This window comes from Balaenoptera borealis (genome assembly GCF_965194805.1).
Source record: "Balaenoptera borealis genome assembly, chromosome: 6".
In the NCBI taxonomy this organism is placed as follows: Eukaryota; Metazoa; Chordata; class Mammalia; order Artiodactyla; family Balaenopteridae; genus Balaenoptera; species Balaenoptera borealis.
This window is the reverse complement of record NC_138863.1, coordinates 86,891,037-86,916,444: the sequence shown is the minus strand read 5'-3', so window position 1 is coordinate 86,916,444 and position 25,408 is coordinate 86,891,037. Positions and strand designations below refer to the sequence as shown.

Here is a 25,408-nt window from a genome sequence, read left to right as displayed (position 1 = left end):
CATGTCTGAACTTGAGCTATACTGTCTCAAGCTATCTTTCGTGTCCCACACATTTGTACTCGAAATTATAGGCTCTCATGTTGTTAGATATTATGAAGATGTGAAAGAAATTAAAGCCATACTCCAAGTTTTTGAAAATGGAATATGATATATCCAAATGATGAAATATTACACAATTACCAAAAGGTTGCATCTGAAGAATTTACAGTAACTTGGGAAATCGATTTTTGGAAAATGGTAAAGACGTGGGTCTAAAATTAGATTAATGTTTTTGCAGCTGCTGATGTGGAGGGGTTTTAACTGCCTTGATCAAGAAAAGGAAACTCAGACCAATAGAAATAGTACATTTTGGGTATCAGTAATTCTATTTTTTATTATCATAAAATGAGCATGTCTTTGGATTAGATTACTCTAGTAGCACCTGTTAGCTTAGAGTCATTTATAGGGACAATGTCCTGTGGGAAATGCTTACACAAGCCAGATGATAAGAACAGGGGAATGAGTGTTCTGGGCTTCTTGGGGTCATTACCACAAAGATCGCTGACCTTGTGCTGAACACTGCTGTAGAAAAAGCACTCCCCATCTATTTATTCTGAGCCTCTTCTTTCTTTGGAGTCATAGTTATGTTTGCCCTCAAGTTTCTCTCTATTCTTCTATCAAAATTCTTTTCAAATACCGAGAACTGAGTGTGTTTATATGAGTAAAACAAAAAATCTATTAAGAGATACAAACAAAATCTTAAAATAGACATACTTTGTTTCTGAGGAGGAAGTCTTACCATTTGCAAATTTTTCATTTTGCAAATTAATATACAACCCTATCAAAATCCCAATGGGAGATTCTGGGAGAAGAAAAAAAATTTTTTAATTTGTTTAAAAGGTTTAGAGTCAAGATGGTTCCAAGAAAATCATAAAAGGAATAACAGAGGGGAAACATGCCATGTGAAGTACAGGAAAAAATCTAAAATAAGAATAATTAGAGGTTGAAATAGCATGAATCCAGAGAGAAATCACACAACTGTGTAGACAGCCCACAAAAAGACCATGGCATCTATACAATAACAGGAGAATCACAAACCAATAGGGAGAGGAAAGATTAATCAATAAATGGCGCTAGATAACACATTATTTGGAATAAAGTTTTAATAGTAGATTCTCATATACCCATAAAACCCATCTAAGAGGAATTAAGCATACACAAGTTTTAAAAAATCATAAAAAATAGTGGAAAATATATGAGTCAAAAATCTGACATCTGGATGAATAAGGGATTTCTAAGAATTAAAATATTAATTAGAAAAATCACCAAGGAACAATACGTAACTTTTATAATGTAAAATTAAAACTTATACTTTTATATATAAATAATTTAATTAGAAGTGCCATTCAAAATTAATTAGGGAGGGTATTTGTAGCAATTATGGCCAAGCTTTAATAAACTTTAATTCAAGTTCTCTTTCAAATAAATTTTTTTTTTTTTAATAAATTTATTTATTTATTTATTTTTGGCTGCGTTGGGTCTTCGTTTGTGTGCGAGGGCTTTCTGTAGTTGCGGCAAGCAGAGGTCACTCTTCATCGCGGTGCGCGGGCCTCTCACTATCGCGGCCTCTCTTGCTGTGGAGCACAGGCTCCAGACGCGCAGGCTCAGTAGTTGTGGCTCACGGGCCCAGTTGCTTCGCGGCATGTGGGATCTTCCCAGACCAGGGCTCGAACCCGTGTCCCCTGCATTGGCAGGCGGATTCTCAACCACTGCACCACCAGGGAAGCCCTGAAATAAATCTTAAAAGTCCTGTAATTGAAAAATGTGAAAGGTTATTAGCAACAAATTTTTAAGAAATGACAACTGATAAGAGAAATGCAAACTTAACAAAAAATATATTTTTGTATTTACGAAATTTGCTAACCATACAATAATAAGATAAAGTATGAATTGAAATGGTCCCACTTCTAAATTTTAGTGAGATAATACAACTTAGAATAATGTTTCTAGAAAGTAATTAGGAATGTATTTCAGCAGCCTTCCAAAATTATATTATTTGATGTAGCAAATCTCTCTCTAGGAATCTCTTCTAAGAAAAGCAAACCAGAAATTTAAAAAAAAAAAAAACATGTTTATGCAACACGGCCTTATTTGTCATGACAAAAATTAGAAACAACTAAATTATGGAAAAACAGGAAAACTTAAATATATTATGATAAATCTCTATGACAGAATACTATGAAGTCATTAAACTGATGCTCTCAAAGAATAATGTCATAGAAAAACCCTTATAATGTTAAAAAATTAAGATATAATACTGTATATTTAATTCAACCTATTCTATATACATATTTTATATATATATATGCATTAAAAAATCTGAAAAATACATTAAGTATTAAGAGGGTTGTCTTTGAGTAGTGTGATTAGAGGTGGGTTTTAATTTTCATTTTACTTATTTCTGATTTTGCTTGTTTTTAAAGTGTTTATATGCTATGTTTATAATCAGAAATCATTTGTTTTAATATATTTTCTCAGGAAAAGTAATATACTGATATCTGAACAAACAATTATATAAAAAGATAATCTCTCCATTTAATTGTTTAAAAAGCTTCATCTAAAGTAATAACCTGATCATTAAAATTCCAATCCTGAGACAGCAGGTTTAGGGAATTTGTCATCCAAAGAGGCTTCTTACCACTCCTAGAATCACACTACATGGCAATTGACAATACTGCCAATATAAATTTTAAGGTCAGGTGAGCATATGGATACTGAAGTCTCATGTATGGGAAATGCAGTTCATCAGCTTATAAGGAGATTGCCAAACTTTCTCAAATGTAGTGGCAGTTTTAAAATATAGTCATGATAATGAGTTACATAGAAGAAAGTTTACTCATTTTTTGAGCTTGAGAATTTTGGAAAAGAATGTCATGGGGAGAGAATGGAACACAGAAAAAGGAAAAGTGTGGTCTCAGAGCAGCAATCACTTGGAGTTACAGTCTTGTTAGAGATGGCATAGAACAATCAGTATACCTGGGGGAAGATTTACTGACTATCTGAGATATACCAGCTCCATTTTGTCAGCCTTCTGCTGTCGTATTGTCTGGCTTACCTTACAAGAACACTCAGAGCCTAAGTCTCTGGTAATTTTGGTGCATAAAGGATGAGTAAGTTTCACTACATTTAGTTACCATAGTGGCGAGTGTTCTCTGAAAACCTTGATGTAGTCCGAGCCTCTGCCAAAATTTACCAAGAAGTCTTTGGAGTTTGCTTTCAAATCTGGCCATCGTGAGCCTTTTGAGAGCACTGACTTTCTGTGATTTTCCTCAATATAGCATATCAGGTATCGGCCTGACATTATGGGAGCATAAGGGCATCTGTTGATGGCAAGAAGACCATGGAGTCATATTATCTGATAATGTTTATTCCACATCTGTGATTTGTGTCCTACAAGGCTCTTGGGGCTTAAACCACATGTGCTGTATTTGCATTAATGGGAACTTGAGAAGGAGAGGCCATAACACTATTAAAATGTTTAGCTTTCACTCTCCCATCACACAGACACATGCTAATAACTACTCCCAGACCTCGTATCATGGTGCTGCAGGATGAACGTGGAGTGCACTCATTGTTTCGATACAAGGGCCTTAAAAACAAATAGCTACCATCTCTGCCTCTGATAGCTTGCCAGGCTTTTAACTTCTTTGGTTTTTCCCTCTTCAGATCATGGTGAGGTATCTCAAATGTATTCCAAACAGCGCATTACCGTCAAGTCTTTGTTTCTTCTTTTATGAAGAAACTAGTGCTTTAAGGTATATTTAGAAAAGCCAGGGTTTAAGCCAAATTCCAAAGAGCCACATCCTAATTCTACTTTCAAAAGGCAGGAAATGATTTATCAGAGCAGAATCCCCCCTGCAGGGTTATTGATCAACCAGGCCTAATTGTCAAAAATGTGACAAATATTCTGGAGTCTTTCTGTAGGGTTAAATATCCAACTGTTAAATTATATTTGGAAACATTTTGAAGCATCTTATAAACCAGCAGAAAGAGAGACACAGCCAAGAAGCAGGACTTGAAGACTGGATTCTTCATTACTCCCTAGGCCAGTGTTTTTCAAATAGCATTCAAGACCCTTGAGTGGATCACGAAATCAATTTAGTGAGTTGGGACTATATTTTTTAACGAAATCAATTAAAGAAAGAATGGAGCAGAATAAAAATATCAGACTACATTACATATAGTAAGGGTAACTATTATTTTATGAAACTTTTGTTTCAATTAATAAGCTATGCATATATTCACAAACATATACACAAACATATGTACACAGTATATATATTGAATATTATATACAGAATAATGGATGGCTAGATAGATAGGTAGGTAGAATTGTGTGTGTGCATCTAAGAAAGAGAAAAAGAGAGAGAGTGAGTGAAGGAAGAGGTACTAGTTGCCAATGTAAAATATATATCTTACCATGGATCATGGCCAGAAAAGTTTGAAAGCCATGACCAGACTATACCTCCTGGGCAGTGGCTTCTTTTAACTTTGGAATAAATTCTCCCCCTCAATGCCTCCCTCATCAGCTTTCAGATAAATTCACAAGCTACTTATAAATGTAAATCTCAAACATTTTTAGAAAACTTTGTGGATGAAACTCAGTAAGATGTGGATCTAATGCCATGAACCATTCATCAAGAGTAGCAAATTACAAGCCAGATAGATACTGGTTCCAGTGATGGGAAAGTGTTCCTAATGTCCCGCTCCTCAGGATCCTAGAAAATGATAAATCTCACAATAGTTCATAGTGAGCCACAAAAATTAAGGGAGGGGCTCACTGTGTTGATGATACTTACTTATAATATCATTCAGGGATAGGGACTATTTCTTAGGATTAGGAGTAATCTGGTTGATGGCAATAGAACCATCTTGATGAAGCCAGCAAAAAACTATAGTTGAGACAGGTGCTAGGGAAAAGTTTGAGATGGTAATATTGGAAGGAAGTGTGTCTGCTGGACATAATACAGAACCAAAAACTAAGATAACAGAATACAGTCCAAGCTGTTAGAGTCAGAGTGTGAGTTCCAACTTGAAATAACAAGAATATTTAATAGGCCAATTGGATAATCAATGAATACCCAGAAATGGCTCATTTTTGGGTACTCGTATGACCATCTGCCTTGAATGCAAGTAAGGATTATTGTTTGATGACACGTCTAGTAACTTAGGTGGATGAGACAGGTGGAAGGTGGAGTTGAGGAAGGGGGATGGGCAGTGAGGATCAAGGAGATGCTCAGCAGAGCCCCAGTTCCTGAAAGGGATACTAGCAAAAAGCACTCCTGCCAGCTGAGAGGGTCTGGTGCACAATGTAAGCCATCAGAATAGGGAATCAGAAGCCAAGAAACAAGATAAGGGTAAAACTACAGAACTGAGTTTCAGCAAAGACAGGATATTGAGAACTGGCTGCATTCTAAACTATCAGGGTCTGAGATCATGTCAAGCCACCTAGGAGTGAGCTAAAGGTCTTAATCCAACGCCAAGCATCTCAGAAGCCTAGCGTCTAAAATCACAGGCAGAGAAACAAACTACTTGAGCTCTGCGGAAAGGAGGGACAAAAGACTGAAAACCAGCAAGAGCCTTGGAAAGTCCAGGAGACCATGGAAGAGGCACTGTACACCTTTCAGAAGAGCTACATTGTCACAAACGTAGAAGGCAATGCCATGCTGATAGGGAAGTTGCAATACAGATCCAGCTTTCAGATGCCCCCACTCCTCTGACACTATGGTATGGCTCTACTGATGTATCTGCTCAGGAATCTAGTGCTGTTTTCCTCTTGCCTAACGTATCAAATCAAACTTACGTTTTCTAAATTTTAAGGCCTTTTGTTATCTGAATATCACAACTCTACAGTAGTAACCTAACTCAACTGAGCCATCATTCATTCCATAACCCTTTTGAGGGCCTGTGGTGCTCGGCTGTGTGCTCAGGACACATGGTCTTTGTCATCAGTGAGTTTAAAGTGTAGCAAGGGTGGAACAAGAACTTAGATACTTACAGTAGTGAGATGAACTCAATGGTGGAGTAAATACAAGCTACTGAAGGGACACTTCCTTTTTGACCTCCATAGGTTAGAAGAGCCTTTCCTAAATAGGTAATGTCTGAGTAGTTTCCTGAATAAAGAGGGGAGTTTGCAAAAATCCAAGAGACAATCAATGACTCAGTCAATCAAATAATAACCACAATAGTTTCAAGGACTTACTATGTGACAGATACTATGCTAAATTATTTTCCTGAATTATATTTTATATACCCTACACACTGGTCCTATGAGGTAAGTATTATTATTTTCCTCAGCTTATAGGTGAGGATACAGAAACACAAAGATGCTACTATAAGTAACTTGCTCAAAGTTATGCGGTTAAGATATAGAGGACTTGAAGAGAAAGGTTAGAGACAGAAAGAGAAATCATGAAGTGCTTGGTAATCCATATTAAAGAATTTGGGTTTTATCTTGAGGACAATATGGATCCAGTCAGTGACTTTTAAATGACAGGTGACCGACATGGGTTTGGATGGATCATCTGTCTATAGTCTGGAGTGGCAGGCGCCAACACAGAGTAACTTCCAAACCATGTGTGGAACTCAGTAAACAAAGAGATTCCTAATCCCTACTCCAAGGGTCTGATCCTTAGGTCCCTGTGAGCATGAGAATCAGTACTTCTTATAAAGACCTTGAAGGACAATTCTGATGTCAGCCAAATTAGGAATTCACTAATGAGTAGATGTAGAGATTGGATTGTAGCAACACAAATCAGCAGTAGGGAGATCAGACAGGGAATAACAGTGGCTTGAATTAAAATAGATATCAAGAAAGATGTCTGAAATAGAGATAGTAATTAAGGATTCATTAGTTTATAATTCTGACTTAAACAGATAACAAAGTGGGTAATGTCATTCAGGAGCACGTCCCTAAGTGAGAAGAATCATGGCTTATGAGAGAATGCTGATAAATACCTCCATTTAAAGGATGAGTGAAGGGAGAATAGCCCACAAAGAGGACTTAGAAATAGATTCTTAACGTCCTCTAGAGATGCCATCTTCTATCCTGCCTCTAAGCCATCATACATTCTGCTCCTGTCACCTGTGTTATTCTCTTCCCCCACCTTTTCTTTTACTAAATCTCATCTGTCCTTGTAAGAACCTTCTCCAACATTCTTCCCTGAAATGCAAGTTTACCCTTAGAGAAACTTTGGTTAGTTACTTAAAAGTTAGTACATATGTCCCATCTTGAATCATGATTAATTATTGCTTTCTAGTTGTTTTTCCATGTTGGTTTTGTATGTCACCCTAGATTATAAGCTTGTTAAGAGCAAGGGTCACTGTTAACTTTTTTTTGGACTACCTCATCATTCCTAGAATTGAACGCTAATAGGTGTTCACTAGGCATATAATGATCAGTGGTTGCTGAATGGCTCTCCAGTGTTGTATGTGATAAATAGTGATCTATATGTCCCAATATACACAAAGTACATGGACCTGTGGTCCTGGTGCAATTACTAGTAGTGCTTCTTTTGCCTTCAAAATTGTCACAGTTTAGGCAATAAATTATATGGTCACTCTACTGATAATGCAATCAATATATATTTTTTAAAAATCTAGCATTTTAAAGTGGTGCTATTTCTAACACAAATATAGTTTTGTTTTGGAAATTAAGGAGTGTTAAAGTTTTTCTGCACATATGTAGCATAAGTAATGTGTCATTCCAGATGCCAGATGTCCCCATTACTGGCCTGTTTTTCAATTGACAGATGTCATTGTCTATTATAAAGTCATGAGTGGTTTATTTTTTAAAAAGTGACATCAAATGATATATCTGCTATTGTATTATATATACATTATGCCACTAAATTATAGTTTTAGAAATGTCAGATACTTTTACATGTTTGTTTAAAGAGAACCCTTTTGAATAAACAGTGATTTTCTCCCAAAAGCAGAATTATCACTTTTGCTCATTTTCAGGGAAAGTTTCATCATTTTCAACTTATTTAAACCTATAATTCATGGGGAAAGAGAAATTTCTTCTCATTCATGAACTTCCTAATTACACATATGCTTAGTCTATTATCCTTAGTGAATAATGATGCTGTTTTATAAAGGCCAAAATCTAGATTGTCAAGCTCTTGGTTAAATACAATTTCACAATTTTCAGAAACCAAAAGTAAGGTTTTGCTATAGTGTTAACTTTACTTCTTGGATTAGGAAGTTTGGATTCCAGACAATAAAAATTCACTAGTTGATCCCCAAATCCTCGTTGAGTATTTGTTATTCTGCCCAGACCATGTAGTGTGACATCAGAGAAGGAAATAGATACCCTTCATTCTTGTGATCTACACATTCTCCCAGGTAATTCTCAGTTCCCTCATTTCCCAGGTTAAAGTGGCATTAATTCTGTGAGAATAGTTCATCTGTGCCTGGGTAATCGGTGTTTACTAGAACAGCACAGAGGCGCTCTGTTTACGTCTGACAAAGTAGTTATAAATCACACTTCTTCAGATCATAAATACACATTTATCTTTAGAATATATCACCAACTGAGTCATTTTGATGTAAATATTGCACTTCTTAAATATAATGATGATAATCGAGGCTGTGAATCTACAGATTTGTGCAAGTGCTCCCTTTTCGATAACTGAAAATATTTAAATCGCAGAAGTTTTAACATCCTATGAGAAGTGGCAGACAGAGTGGGACCTACCAAAGTTGCAACTATTTTCTCTGAGTTATGAATAAGGCAGTCTCACTGGCTTCTGCAAGGAAATCACAGTACGTTTTCTAAGTTGGTAGGCTTTTGTTGTGCTGGGAGCAGCGGCCCGGAAATGACTGACTCAGAGGGAGTCCTCAGCTCCTTCCCTCCTTTTAGTTCTGGCATCACATAGAAAGGGCTCTATGGCAAAGCATTATAAACAAAACAAAGTGAGCAATAGTCTGCAAATTTTCTCATTCAGTCAAAAGACCTGTGGGAATCATCCAGCTTTCTCAGACTGGTAAAGGGTCCATCTTTAGAGAGGTCCCCAAGATGATGGAGAATCAACATTGTGATGGCATTGCCATCTCTCTCTTGTTGGCATCCTTGTCTGGAAACTGTCTCAGTTGGCTGTAATTTTACTTGAAGATTAAAGCACAGATTTTTATATGTATCTTCTGTTCTCTGAATGTAAAAAATATAAAATACACCTACATTCATTTCTAACTGGCAGTCTTGTAATTCAGCAGATTTCTGTTTTTCATTGAAACCTGGAGTTGAATTATCTTGAGCCGGAAGGCATTCAAGCTGCTGTTTTTTGCTCAGCTATATTTCTCTATAAGCACCTAATTGTTTCAAAAAGTGATGTACAGTATGCAAAAACCTGAACCTACTGCAAAATAAGTCTGTACAGCACTCACGTTAACAGGTGTTCTCATTAATGTAAGTAGACATGGAACAATTCTTGAATGTTTTATAAACACTCATAATCATGGCCAAATATGTTACAATAGCATAAAGATACATATTTCAACATCTTTTATTCTTGTTGTGCAATCTCAGCACTTATTAACAGAAGACATGTGTGAGTAATAAACTAGGGGCAACAATACCTGTTTCTACTTAAGTTACTGTATCTTAAATTAGCTAATACTTCTAAATAAAAAGTTTGCTTGTTTATTAATGTTAATAATGCTTTACTGAACATAATGGCTGCAACACTGATGGACCAGCAATGAGCACTTTTGCATCACTGAGGTTCTGTAAAGGCTTGACCCATTAACCTTAGGATTAACTCTCGAAAATCTTCAACTGTATCCAGTTTTGAGTATTGTCAACGCTCAATTAGAAAGATCTACACATAGGGCGAGATTCTTGGATGATCTAGTATAGATTACCCCTGCAAAACACATGCTTTGGAATATAATCAAGAACATTCTATTCTAGCAATATGCATTGAAATACAGACCAACTCTTGGTGCTTCCTGACTCCCTCCACGTTTAATCCTATTGTCTGAAGTCTAGGGCTTATTGACTGATGGGAAAACATAGTTTCAGATTGTTGTTCCCAGTCTTCAAAATGGATTGCCTACTCTACTCTGATAAAAAGTGTTATCAGTAGATATCCAAATAAACTACTTACGTTGCCTGACAGTACACAATGGTGTTTTAACTTTCAAAATTCTATTACAATGGAGGATGAGTTAAATACTGTATGCTATGGCATATCAAACAATAGGATGTAATGCATTCACTGAAACGTATAAGGTAGATAAAGCTTACCTATATATTATTTACTTAGTGCCCCTTAGGTGTGGGTTGTGCAGCCACATACTGGATAGACAATTGCCCTTGGCTTCAGAGTAATTGTAGTGTAGTGGGGGGAATAGAAAAGTCAATAAGGAACTGCAATGGAGACCAATATGGCCTCTGATGAAATAGAAGCAGGATATCATAGAAGCATGATATCATAGAAGCACTTAGGAGGAACATCTATTTCAGAGAACGCTTTCCTGAAAAGGTGACATCTAAATTGATTTGAATAATATCATAGAGGAAGGCACAAGGTTCTGCACAAGGGAAACAGACTACTCTGAGGGAAGAAATAAGAATTAGTATGGGACAGCTGGACAAAAAAAAAAAAAAGAAAAAAATCAATATGGCTGGATTGTAGAGGTGCAGAGAAAAATGTGGAACAGGGGGGCTGCAGAGCAGGTAGGTGGCAGAGCACACAGGGTCTGGCAGCCTGAATTAAAGGATTTATTTGCACTGCAGTGTACAGCTGTGGGAAATCTCAGAATGATATCAAGCAGAGGAATGGGACGATCAGATCCGAATTTCAGAAAGATCACTATGGCTACAATATGGAGCATGGATTGGAAGGGAAAACATAGATGAGATGATGGGGAGACAAAAAGATACTGTCATTAAATCCATGTGGAAGATGATGGTAGTATACATAGTTAAATACATTAAAATTACATAACAGTATACATGACTTTTCATTAAAATATAAACACATATAATGTTTATCCATGAGTCAAAAAAATTGAACGATAGACAACAATTTGGTATACCTTGGGAAAAGGGAAATTTTGTGTTTGTTATACTTTTATATTTGGTAAAAAACTTTAAATTGGGCATTTCTTAAGTCAACACAGAAATAGTGAAAACCATTCCAATTTGCAAATAGTGGGGGCAGCAGATTCCCAAATGTCATGTGACTAAATGAGTAATTTTGCACAGTGAACATAGCTCAGGCTAGAAGCTGATCTGTGGTTGGCAGGGATTGAGTGGTGGGTACCAGCGAACACGAGCCCTGGGATGATGAGTTTACCTAGAGGCAATTGCTCCCCCCGAGTTTAAAAATTAACGTTAACAGCAATAAAACTCTAAGCTGATATCTTTATACACCAACTGCTTCGATTAGTCACTTTTTCAGTCGTTTTTCATATGAGCACCACAGGCAAAAGTTTTGGTGTAGCTGACTGCAAACGTGTAGAAACTGCTAAACTATCTACTAATTACTTGGATAGTATTCTTTCATGAATATTGAGAAGACTGTTTCTCAGTAGTTAAAATATTTTACTACAGGTAAAAGAATGAACACGAGTTTTTGTTTTTTTTTCTTTGTTTGGGTTTGGGTATTTCATTCATAAACAGAAAGGTAGAGTGGGCAAGTGATTCAGGGTGTGAATGTTCACTACAGGACCAGTTTTATTACGCAGAACAAATCTGTGTTGTAAGAGTGCAGGGACCAAATTATTTGAGTGTCAAAGGTACAGCTCAATTTCAGTTAAAAAGCGCTGTTTCTTGAAAGTTTGACCTTAAACCTTAGATTTCAGAACACACTTAAAACCTGTCGTGTATGTTGCCCAACCTTTGTTTACTTTCCATTAAATAAGAAATTGCTTACATGAGCAGGTTATTTTGATATGATGACACCACTGAGGGTTCCCATAAATGTACAGGCAAATCAATCAACCCCAAACACATTGAAAACATATCCAATAAACCTCTCGAAACTAATGAACGCACGTTTGTTAACACAAGGGGAGCTGTGGATACGCAGGATCCTTTGGTGGCCAGGCTTATTTAGTAGCGTGTGGATTTTAGAACATTTCTCGGAGTCAGAAGAAACAGGGTAATTATAACATAAGGTTCAACATCTTTAGATATGTAAGACATTTTCCGTTGCTTAAAACAAATATTCCCTAAGAAAGTATAAAACATTTTTCTGACTTGCAAAGTTTTTGCAGTCTATCATTTAAATTACTTAAATCAAGGGAGCTTTACTGGTCCCCAAAGCTGAGAATATAGCACCCTCCACGCATATTAGCTTGATCTTCTTGACAGACCAGAAAAGTGTTTGTGTGTGCCAATTAAAACGAAAATGGATCCCTAGTGGCTTGTTCCTCACCCGACTTCTGAAGACTGCTATCATTGTTTGCTAGGATAAGGCTGCTATCCAAAGTAAACAAACTTTTCAAAACTTTCATGACAGATGGGGGTTACAAATGCATTTTAATAAGAGAGTTGCCAAAGCAACTTTTTTTTCTAATCAGCATATATTTACTTAACATCTAGCAACATTGGGAACACAAGGCAGATACTTTCTCACAAAATGTTTTAACAAGTAACATTTTTGGAAAGACAAATTGAAGACCTTTTACTTCTAACTGATATTTTACCCTCAGTTTTATGTTAACTTTGCTCGACATGTTAAGAAAAATGTTAGGAGTTACTCAAACCAGATTGTAATTTGAGACAGACATGCAGCTTGATAGTGTAATTTCTTTGGTGGTCATAAACACCTTTGAGACCAAGTAACTTAACTATTAGTATAACCATGACAACCTCCATATCAAATGTGGAGTGTGATGCAAGATGAAAAAAAAATGTTAATCTGAGGGTTTTTTTCAAAGCATTATTGCTTCAATTTTAGGTCTTGACATCTCACTATGATGTGGCCAAGATATATATATCTCTTATGCTGTTAGAATTAAAGATACAACCAAAATTAATAAAAAAAATTATTTTCACTTCAAATGAATTTGCTATAGTTTGACATAACTTTTTATATCTACTTAATTTAATTTAAATATAATGATTTCATCAAGAAGTCCAAAGTGTCTCCAAATATAGTAGCAATTAAATTCCATTCCTCTTAAACGGGTAATCTGCTTACTTGTAGAATCACTGTAGCCACACGATTTAACATTTTTCAGGGCTCTTTGGATATCTGGCATATTTTATTACACATTTCCTATATACTGTTTCAACTTTATTAAGATGGAATAAACCCTCCTTAGGCTCGTCAAAGTTTGATCCTAAGCAAAATGTGAAAGATATTTAGTTCAAACATAGCATTGTTTTAGTTCTTTCTAGAATCTCAAAGAGTTTTTTGGGGGCCCCAATTCTGTTTTAGATATATATATATATATTTTTTTTTTTGTAGCAGGATAGTAGCTGTTTTTGAGGGAAAAAAAAAAAGAAAGAAAACATCTGAGAAACAGTATTGGTTGATATTTTAAAATTGTGCTATCTTTAGCATAACAGTAAAGAAACAAGCAACTTTATGTCTAAGATCTATATTCCAAATTTCACAACTGAAACCAAATCTTCATGGTCCTTTTCCCATATGCACAGAGTCCTTGACTGTATACAACTGTTTGCTAAGAACTAGTGAACTAGAAATCAAGATCTTTGTAATCTCTTAATTCTGTCATTTAAAGTGATGCCAATTTGATAGAATGGCATTCTCATTTTCCTCATTTGCTTCATCTTCCTCATTTGCAAAATTACTTTATGACAGTGGAAGAAAACTGCATTTGAAGAATGTTTAATATGTGCTTTGAGATCATTAAAGCTGATATCACTTTGCATACCAAGTGGTAGTATTCATATCCTTAATATACTAAAGTTCTGATAAAGTCAACCTTTAAAGAATAACATATCATGACCAACAGTTTATATATAATTCCATGATACAAATGTGTCTGCAGTAATTACTCCCTCCTCTGAAATCTTGACATGAGCATTGTCTGTGCCACTCACATTGGGACATAGTATAAGCCATTTTCTATTGTTATTTATCCTTATACTCATATGTCCTATTTATCCAAACAGATTGTGAGGTCTTGAGGGTGAGGGTTGTGTATTCTTAGCTTCTAACAATGCGCCTTGCACTTAATAGATGTTTAATCAGTCCTTATTGATGATTAGGGGGATGTTCGGTGAGAAATACATCCTCTCATTCTCCTGAACTAAGAATTATTTGTGGGGTTTATTCTGCAGTAGGAAAGTTGTTACTATCAAAGAGGGGAACACACGTCACTTGTTAACTCTAGCACCTTTGATAGTCTCCCAACATTCATTTGAGGTCAACTGGAATGGAAGTAGCCGACAATATTTATCCATCAAATATGTTTTACTGATGAGGTATCTATAACGTAAAGTTGTTCATTGATCATTATCACATACATGTGGTTATTATTTATAAAAGACTGAAAAATAACTAAAGTAATATGTCTATAATGTTTCCTCTATGGAGCTGCGAATAGTTTTAATTTGTTTTTTCATTATCTTTAGTTTTTCTAAATTCTCCACAGTAAATTTAATGTCTTACAATCAGGAAAAAAAAAAAAGTGATGTTCTGAAAATTTTTTGTTTCTATTCTGGTAAACCAAAGTATGGAAAATGTTAATAATATAAATACCATCCTACATATTAATTTCTCATTTAAATGAACATCCAACAGGGGAAAGACTAACCGCCAGAATGCATTTTGACAAGAGCAGTACTTAATTGACAATATTGAAAAGGGCAATACTTAAACATAAACCCTACTCATTAAAAGTCCTTTAAGCAGCTTTAAATTAGCATAACTATACTCCATTTGTTAATTAAAGGTTAGAAAACAAATTTCTTCTCTCCTTGTCTCTAATCAGTGGAGTTTGGAGCTGGGATGTACCTGCTTTCATCTTCAGAGGAGCCCTAACAAGGACACAGACTAAGTTATGTCCCTAGCCCAGGGAAACTATTGCAGAATTAACACCGGAGTCTTGAGGAATATGTCTATTCTGTGTGTTGCCCAGTGGATATGCTTATATAATTTCTTAGGCATACACTTATTACCAGCAAGAATTCAGATGGTCATTATTTAGTGAGAAAAAGTTTCAGGCAAATTTCCTGACAGGTATTTAAATATATGTATTCTTGACAACACCAGAAAATTTCATTGAGACGGCTTTGGTGCCAGGATATATCCCTTCAAAAATACAACTTAGTGGAGATAAGGGACTTCAAGAGGCATTTGTCTAAAGTAGGCTTTGAAGCAAAGTGGAGACCAACAGCTCTTGCCTAAACCCATCTTTTCTGTAAGTTCTTCCTTCATCTACCTTATTCCAGCATCTGTCACTTAGACAAAGCATGATACAGAAAGAATACATTAGCCTGGCTGAATATCAAATCTTTTATGTCTGTTATCAGTTCTGTATCACTCTATAGTGTCATCAGGAGATATTCAATCAAACGGTTTAGTCAAAGCTAACATTTACTGATATCTTTTTTTCTAAGAGTGTTGAAAATTTGATTGTTCAAAGTGCAAGTATGATTCAGCAAACCATTTATCAGAAAACCTAAAGAGGTAAGGTTAAAAAAGTGGATTGAGAAACCTGAATTAAATGTGTTTTGCCAGCCAAAGACTTTGAAACTGCTTTCCTGTGAGTGATTGGAATGGAGCAGAACAAAGTCAATTACTGACTGTAATTAAGAAGTGGATGCATTTAAACTGTAGAGAGCAGTAGCAGACTTCTCCAGACTGCCTAGTAACTTGAAAGATTAGTGGGAAGACCAAGGAAAGGATGTAAACTGTATCTTTCTGATACTATGTTTTGAATGAATTGCATTCACATAGTTCTCTGATCCAGCTTCTCAAAATGAATTCATAAGTCACTGATTATGTACAATTAATGCAGTAATATATTTGGACAAATAAACTTTTAAAGTACATTTTGCTCTTGGTTGTGTTAGCAGTAAAGATCCCCTTTGCATTGCGTAGCATGCACCAAAAATGCAAATGCACTGCTGAAGTACTTACATTTTATCACTGTTTGAATTTACTAGACTGAAAACTGAACCATATTGGCTCTTTCCTAAACCCTCAGAATATGTTTGTTTCTGGTACTTTGAAAATGTTCCTTTTCATAATTTTAGTAATGGTTTATTTATAATGGCAGAGAAATAGATTGTACACTGCATTTGGGCTAATTGATTTTTCTTTGTGTATGTTAACAAATTGTAACGTTATATAATACATTTTTAATCAAAATATTTACCTTCAGATTAGGATGAAGGTAGAGGTCAAGGACATTACTAGTTTTCTTGTGTTAGTTAGAAGTGACCTTATATTTTTAGATTACTATTTCTGTGGCAACACTTTATAAAGTAAATATTTGGAACTTTATGTAAGTAAGAACATTGTAAGGGTGTTCAGATAATTAAGCAAACATCAGCTTAACTGTCTTTTGCTAGATACATAAAACAGAGGACTATTTGGAAGCTATTTTGAGCCATCCCGAATCTTACACGCAATTTTACTTAAAAAAAGAGTGATAGGCCCTGGTAATCTGTCAAATGCTAGTGTGGATAATTAAATTCCTCTTATTTTCTAATCTTTCACTTCTCATAATTTGCATGTACTTTGAATAGTTCCTTTTCTTACAATTGTAAAAAGTTGGAATCCAGCTCACTCAAGAATGGTTGCATTGCAGCACTGAGTAATGTTGCATCTCTAAATAGTTTCTTCTAAAAATCAATGCAAATGAATATATATGTATGTGTGTAATCAAAGATTGCTTTAAAACTCCAGGATTATTGTCATTAAATGTTGCCATAAGAATCACTGAAACCTTCAGAGTGAGCTATTTGGGGTAATAATTGTCACTTTAATGATAGAATTACAGAGACATTTTGTAGCATCATTTGTGATTTTCTGAACTTGTGCCACATATCAGCATTTACCTCCTATTTAGAGGAAGTAAGGCTGAGAAGAGGTGACTTGCTCCTGACTGAGTATTTTGAAATGTCAGTCCTCTAAACCTCTGAAACCTTGCTTGATGTGTGACAGTAGTTGGGAAATGTTCATCTTCCTGTTGAAACAAAAAGTCAAGAATACAAAGGGAAAATCTTCACAGTTCAGATTGATAGCCTAATACGAAGAGCGTGTCCACACCCACTCTAATCAAATTCTTGTCTAAGTAGTCCTTTATGTGTGAAATCAAGAGCATTGCTCTGTTTTCTATAGGGTCACATTCTTCTCTCACAATTCCAGGGAGTAAAAGATTCCCTGCAATGAAAAACGTATAGTAGCATGCTAAATATTGCCAACTACTTAACAGCCCTAAGAGTCTGGAACAGGAATATTCATTTGATAAGTACTCTCCATGAGAGGTTCAAATATGTAAATGAACTTTTATTCTAATGTACTCCCTTTGTGGGGAAATTGGTCCTTTATTACTTTCCTATAGATCTTTATGATAGGAAAGTAGAAATAGCCAAATGTTATTCGTTAGAATGACCTTTTAGAAAAGTCTGCATTAGTCTCTTTGGTAAATAATCTGTTTTAGTGCCCTCCATAAAAGGAAATCAAATATAGAGATACTATTAGATTTGAAAGAGACAAACAGGAAAGAGCCAAAAGTGCAGAATGAATTCTGACACACCCGGGTGCATTTTTCTGAGGTTCTGACTTAAGTGGATACTGTCTGCATTATTCTGAACTTCCTGGCTTGCTTTCTCCATGAGTTGGAGTAATTCAGCTTTAGACCTACTCTGAGTTAATTGTTCTAGTATTAAAACAATAATATATTTGTTATGACATGAAAAAATCGTTTATAGAGACCAGTTCAAAATGATCCTAGTCTCCCCGTTCCCAGAAAGACAATTACTGGAATACAAGAAAATATCTGAGTGTATTAAAGTGTGTTTTTTAAAAAAGTATATATTTTTTAATGTAAGAGATTATTTTATTTTATATGGTTTGCTTACCTCTCGATTATTTTTTTTTTTTAGATCACAACAGTATCAGGAAATGAGTTCCTTCTGCAGTCAGATATTGACTTCATCATATTGGATTGGTTCAACGCTATCAAAAATGCAATTGACAGATTGGTATGTATTTGTTTTGGCTGTTACCTTTATTAATTAGAATGTAGTCATTTAAATCTATTGCTTAGGCATAAGCACACATGCATTTAAGTAGATCCTATGAACTGAGAGTTAGTAAGTTATTTTAAGTTTAAATAGTCCACGAAAACCATTTTCAGTAGAGAGGATTTGTGGAACTAAATGTCATTTGATTTCTCTCTTTCAAAAACACAGTGCATTCATTTTTTTTCTGAAATAACACAGACATTCATTCACTGAAGGCTGTAAAAAGCACACAAGAACTTAATAACTACTGAATTTTCACATTTTCAGTTTATGCAATCTATAATACATATTCTTGAAAATAAATATCAATGTATTTAAGCCCATACTCACTGTTATAATGCCAGTAAACAATAATCCTTTGTATTGATTTTCATTGTTCTTCCAGCTAAGCTAGATTGTTCTTCTCATGAAAATTACATATCTAGAACTTCATGAAATTACCCTAAATCCACACATTTAGAGTATGTTCTTAAAAGAGTCAAATTATTTAAAACTGCTCATTTTATACTGCTTCTTGACCAAACATCTTATTTTAGGACATTAATATTTGCAAAATCTTGAGAAGAAAATATTCTTGAGAGCTTTTAATAAGGTATACAAAAGCTGCAACATTTTTGTGTAATTTTATTGCGATTTAATCACACACTTCCGTTATATTACTTTGGGATCAAAACTTTAAAAAATAAAATAACAAATTGACTTTTCCCCATCATCAATATAGTTCCCTTATCCAGGCACACATGAGTGTTCATGCACACACACACACACACACACACACACACACAGATTGCTGTTATCATTAAGAGTGGACTCTGGAGTCAAACTTCCTGGGTTTGAAAGTTTGAATCCAGGTTCTATCATTTACTAGCTGTGTGGCCTTAGGCAAATTACTTATCTCTTTTGGCTTCAGTCTCCTTGTCTGGAAAATAAGGATAATAATAATAATACCTACTTCATAGGATTACTGTGATGATTGAGTTAATGCATGGAGTGCTTGGGGTATACACAGCATTTAGTAAGTTATATATATATATATGTGTGTGTGTGTGTATATATATATATATATATATATATATATATATATCATTATTAAATTTGAAAATTGAGCTTAGCTTAGGGGCCCTATTCCAAAATAATTATCTTTTTTCAAACTTCTCTTTAATCTAACAGCAAAATAGATCACAGAACTATTCAGTGCATTTTTTCTTCCTTGTAAAATTATCCCATCTAATTGTCACTTCCAGCCAAAGGATCCAAGTAGTCCTTCAAGAAACCTGGAATTATTTAAAATTCAGAGATCCTCCAGTACTGAACTACTAAGTCACTATGATAGTGATATAAAAGAACAGAAACCAGAGAACAGGAAATCTTTAAGTAAGTATTTTTTTTTTGACTTGCTCATTTTAACTGTGTTTAAATGCAGTGCTTATGAAATATAAATGCATTGAAATGAGATTTGAGCCAAACTCATACTACTCATGGAAGATTCGTAGCCATTTTCTGGCCAGGGATTCATGCACTGGAGGGCAGTCTGGGCGCTTTGCATGCGTCATTGTTGGTAATGCCTTTTGAAAAAATAATTGTTCCAAGGTCATGGTCTCTGCTTACAGCAAACCTCTGAATCTCTGAGTAATAACCATGGCGTTCAGATTGGTGATTGATTTTGAGAGTGGGAAATGTCAAGTGTCTCCAAACCTTGGTAGGCTATTTGATTTCCATACATTAAAAGATATATGAGTGACCAGCATAGTTGGCTCAACATAAACCAACAGACTATGCAACTTTCTACACTTTTAGACCACCAGAAAGATTTAGAAATGTGGAATGTGGATTAGATGTCCTCCAAGGTCACATCTATTTCTAATATTCTAAAAGAAATGAATTTGAAATGAAAAGGACCAGTCTGTCCACTTAATATAGTGACCTTGAGCATATCTCTTAACCTTTTTCACCCTGATTATTCCTCAATAAAGGGGGTTATGAAAAAGTGTCGTGCATAGCTCACAGAGTTGACATGAGTCTCAACTTCCTGAAAGAACAAGTAGATATCTCTGGAATTAGAGAAAAACAATTTCCCAAAGTCTTGTAAATTATAATACCTTTCTTGCATCATCTGTCTACCTACACTGAATCTTCTGAATCACCATTTTTTCTGTAATTTCCCTCTGACCAAAGATCAGTGTAGTTATATCCTAGCTTTTTGAACTTAAGGAGAACTCAGTAAGTAGAGAAAGGCTGATTATGGAATATCTCCTTATCTACATATGTATATGAGTAAATATGCCAGATGACCATATGTGTATATACACATATTTGTGTGCATTAGAGAATATTATACATATGTATACATAAATATACATGTACATTCACCCACATGACAAGAAAGAGGGAAACTCTTTATATGTGATACTATATCTTCCAAATCTAAATTATTAGGAACCCAAATCTAGAAACAGCATGACAACTTTGAGTAGGAGCACCCTTTCAAAACTGTCATTATTCAAAGAACCATACCATAATTTCAGCAACTGTTAGGTACATATTTAGTTAGCCAGTTGCGTTAAGTTAGAGCTTAAAATTATCCATGTTAATGTCTTGGACTGTATGGTGCTTTCCAAATTATGTGTGGAAAATAAACAATGCCATTTTAAAAAGTTTTCCATATGATGGTACAGTTTGAAGTTATCTCATTTGAAGATTTCTCTTTAATTCCTGGTCATTGTCCCTCTTGACTTCGTATGGGATCAGACATAAGATTTTAGAATTAGAATTCCGCTGTGAGTACATAATTCATGTTAACTACATAAGCATTTGTAGTGGATATAAAAGGATGCATGAGGCAATGAGCAGGAGCTCTGGAATCTCAGATATCATTGCTGGTTTGGAGGAGACCTTGGCACATTTCTGAAGCCTAAAGCTCAGGAGAAAATAAAGGTTTATCAAAGTGTGTGTGAGAAACATTGAGGTAAATGGATTTTGTATTCAGCAATAGTCACTTGAAATGTTTTCAGACCATACTGGGGGAAAAAAATTCCTACAGGTAGAATACCAGCCGCTTCTCTTTAGAATTTATTTTTAACTGGGAAAGGCAATTATTTGTCTATTTTGGGCTTAAATTCGATCCTGTCTAAAGACAAGGAAAGAGACATATGATTCATTCTATTCATTTCAAAATGTATTTAACTGTATAAAGACCTCATGTTCACCTTTTTCTTTGCAGTTAAAAAGTAATGATAGCTAGCAAATACTGAATACTTACTATTCAGGCATTGTTCTAAGTGCTTGTCTTATGTTGATTTACTTAATCCTCCTACTAACCCAATGACATAGGTACCATTACTAACCCTATTTTATAGATGAGGAAACTGAGGCACAGAAAATTAAAGCAACTTGTACAAAAACAAGTTATGGAGACAAGTTTCAAACCCAAGCAAACCGATATTAGAGTCTGTGCTTTTAACCATCACACATAGTGAAGTGAACAAATAAAAGGTAAACTTAGTTTATTTCAACCTTGGACTTGGATGGAAATATTACATTAAAGATGAGATCCATATAAATCAATAAACTTAAATAGGGACCCAAAAACATATTAGCAAAAGAATTAAAACCAGATGTTGCCTTTGGACTTTGATTTCACTGTTAAACTAAAAGGGTCATTTAATCTTTACTGCTAGCCCTAATTTTAGAAAATGCTTCTTTTCTGTATTTTGGTGGATATTTATAGTTGTAAGTCTTTTTTAGGACTAGTGTATTTTTTGCAACGTAGGATACAGTTAATATCCGCCTAATACTTTGAATGAAGTTCAGTCGGTACTTACATATTCATTTTCATTTGAAAGGCATAATTATTGACCCACCCACACAATATCAAATTAGCTATGCATTTAAAATAGTGATTGGCATATTTTATATTTGATGCTTTTTGAAATACTTTTTCAAGTAGGAAATAGGCTCTGTGAAACCCCTCTGATCTCAGTCCCAGATTTGAACACCCAAACTTAGGTTTTTAAAGCATGCATTGGGTTTTATGTCACCCTCTTGAGATTAAATAATTATGTGGAGTTAGAGAGTCACAGTATCTCCTTCCTTATTAGCAGTCTAAGAACAAACTTTATTGTCAGTTTGCTGCCTTTGGCTTCCTGTGCCCTTGATGTTCCCACGAGTTTTGTCGCCAAGATTGTAGACAGATAAAGCCAGAATTACTTTTTTTAAAGGCATGTGAACATCATTAGCAGCTAACAGGTGGTCATTTCATTGTCCAGTTTCTCTGTATAACATGGGAAAAAAAATATGTACTTTCAGTGAGTGAATCAGAAAGTTAAGTGCTTAAATATACTTTCCTTTTAAAAACATGATTCTAACCTGCCAACACTATTAAGTACTAATCAGATATTTTAAGATATCAGTTGAGTCTAACAGACAAGAAGCCAGAAAATTCAATGTAAGGGCCAAATCACTGTGGGAAATTCAGGACACCAGCATGGGATGAGAGTGGGAGAGCAGCTCTCCAGGGAGGGCTGTTATGGAAAGTGGAGAGTCAGTCAAAGAAAATGCTAACATATTTTTCCGAGGAAAGAGAAGTGTCTTCCACTGATGGCAAAGAGGAAGAGCTCAAATATAAATCCAAGAAACCTTGGAGAGCTTTCTCAACTTTTCTGAGCTTTACTTTCTAGATCTATAAAAATGGATCTAATACTGTCCTTGCAGGATCAAGTGAGAATGTGAAATTAGATACGTAAATACTTAGTTCACAGCAGGCACTCAATAAGTAGGAGCTCTTATTATTACCCTCTATGTCCCCAAGCAGATGGCACCAAACTAGGGCACGAGCCAAGGGTGGTGTCTGATAGAAGACTGGAGCAAGGCATATATACTTGACATCCTCTCTCCGAGTGTAGAGAAAATAGGGGAAAGGAGCCAGAACTGGGTATGGGAGTTATGGCTGCAAAAATCTAAACATGAGCAGCTGGTCTTTCCCCTGGCGACTCCCTAGGTGAAAATGGCAGCCAGGACATTCTTGGGAGCAGCACACCAGGAGCTAGCACAAGGGAGCCAAGAAATACTCTTGATTCTTTTATGCCCAGAAGAGCAGTTCATTAAGAAATTCCAGTTGATGGAAAGGATTCAGCATCTAGCCATTTCACCATTGCTTTAGCCATACCCCTAGTTTATTCCCTCATTCATGTATTTATTATTTTTCATTAATAGATACATCTGAAGGCACACCACTAAAATTCTTGGCTCCACACATCTGTACTTTAAACTTTTTAAAATTATTTTTGTATTTAGATTATGCTTTAGGAGTAGTATATCTCGTGCAGATCAATTGCTAAGCTGTAAAATCCATGTATGGAAATCTTGAATAAGTTTACACAAAATTGATACTTAGCATTGTAAATAAGCACCCCAAAATGAACATAAGTTAGAAGAATAAAATCAAAAGTAACAGAACCAAAAGGAAATGGGTTTCCTGTTAACTGTCTTTTGATGAAAGCATCATAAAAAGCAAATGTGTTCTGGGTGAAATCCTAAAAGTATTTTAGATATGGATTTCCTAATTCCACAGCTCCTTAGTGATGTATGTAACAAGAATGTATGTACAAGGCTACAGGAATAAAGATAAGAATGGAAAAATTGGATTGAGATATTTATACAGTGCAGAAAATGAAAATGCTTGTGAAACTTTAGTGAAGTTTTTGTTTAAAAATTTGCCTGCAGAGTAATAATGGTCATGCCAAGTGAAAACAAGTGTGATAGAGAAGACAGTTAATTTTTGTGCTAATCTAAATAATTATAATACTGGCCATCCACAACTGTATGTAGACTAAGTTCTCAAAATACAATTGTAAACTGATTGCTTAGACCTCAACACATTTTCGTAAGGAAACCATGTACTAGCCACAAAAGCACACGTGAATCTTATGCAATCATTTTGAATGTTGTTTCTAGGGAACAGTTCATTCTGAGTTTGTTGCACCTCTGTCCTAGGAGCTCTGCCTTCCCATTAGCATTGCTTTCCATCTGGTTTCCCTTTTTCTCCTCCCCCCACCCTTGCACCAACTCCACCAATGCAATCAGGATTCTCAGAATGGCTTTGGCCAGGAGATTCCTGGACCCTGAAAATCCCCAGTGATGGCAAGGAGGGAATGCGAGGCCTCCAAGCCAGAAGAAATAGTCAGAAAAGGAGAGAATGAAGGACTGGAGAGGAAGTTTCTGCAGCATGGGTGGGGAAGTGAGTCCTCAGCAAGGACAGATGTTCTTTGTAAGACATGTATGTAGTGAGAGATTAGTCTGGCATTGTCCCAAATGTTAACATTTGTTGAATCTAGGTGGTATCTATAGGAGTGATCATGACGCTGTTGTTTTCTGTATGTTTGAAAGTTTCACAATTAAAAACTGGAGTACACACACACACACACACACACACACACACAATTAGGCATTACTCATGTTCACAATTCAATAACAGAATATATACATTTTCTAATTGTAATTTGAAAATTTTAAAAGAAAAGTCAAATTTTCTGAGTATGAGTTACGTTAAGACCTCTTTAAATATAAAACATTGGTAAATCATTGTTTTCCTACTTTTTCTACAAAAGCCAATATATTTTTTCTTGTGACTATTGTGACCTTTCTGGTAACTATATAATTAAGAAAATTTATTAAAATGTTTATTATTATCCAAAATGGAAAAGTCATACTAGTTTCCTGGATAAATATGTAATTAGCAATTGTTCAAAACATATTGTGAGGCCTGTTCTGGAGAGTCATATAAATACATATGTTAAAGTTTCTTCTTATTAAGAATTTTGTATAAAACAGCCTAATCTTGCCAGTGCATGAAAATAGTAAGATGAATAAGCCATCTGCCAAGAAAATGAAAACAATATTAAAATTGCACAAAGAAATTATATCTAGCTCTGAAGAAACAGAAAAGCTCTTACCTGGACACACACACAAAAAATCATAATAGTTGTGTAGAATATTATGGGTAAACGTTTTGTCAGAAAGATCCAGATTCAGATACGGTGGTCAATTATCTGATTCTTTTTTTTCCCACTAAAATCAATATTGGTACCCTGGTACCAGTTTCATTCAATATCCACCTGAGAAAAATAAACTATTGAACTAAAGTGTGAAAATAAAAATAAATTTGTTTTACTATAGTTATGTTGACTTAAA

The 25,408-nt window shown here is 35.1% G+C and overlaps 1 protein-coding gene across 2 annotated transcripts in view; it reads left to right on the top strand.

The window, feature by feature from the left end:
• Positions 1-25,408, top strand: part of ARHGAP15 (Rho GTPase activating protein 15) — a 617,448-nt gene that overhangs the window by 295,499 nt on the left and 296,541 nt on the right. For both annotated transcript variants that reach the window (XM_082395825.1, XM_082395826.1), the window contains 2 exons: positions 18,080-18,178; positions 19,465-19,594. In XM_082395825.1, the coding sequence (XP_082251951.1) occupies positions 18,080-18,178; positions 19,465-19,594 (229 nt within the window). The remainder of the gene's footprint in view (positions 1-18,079; positions 18,179-19,464; positions 19,595-25,408) is intronic.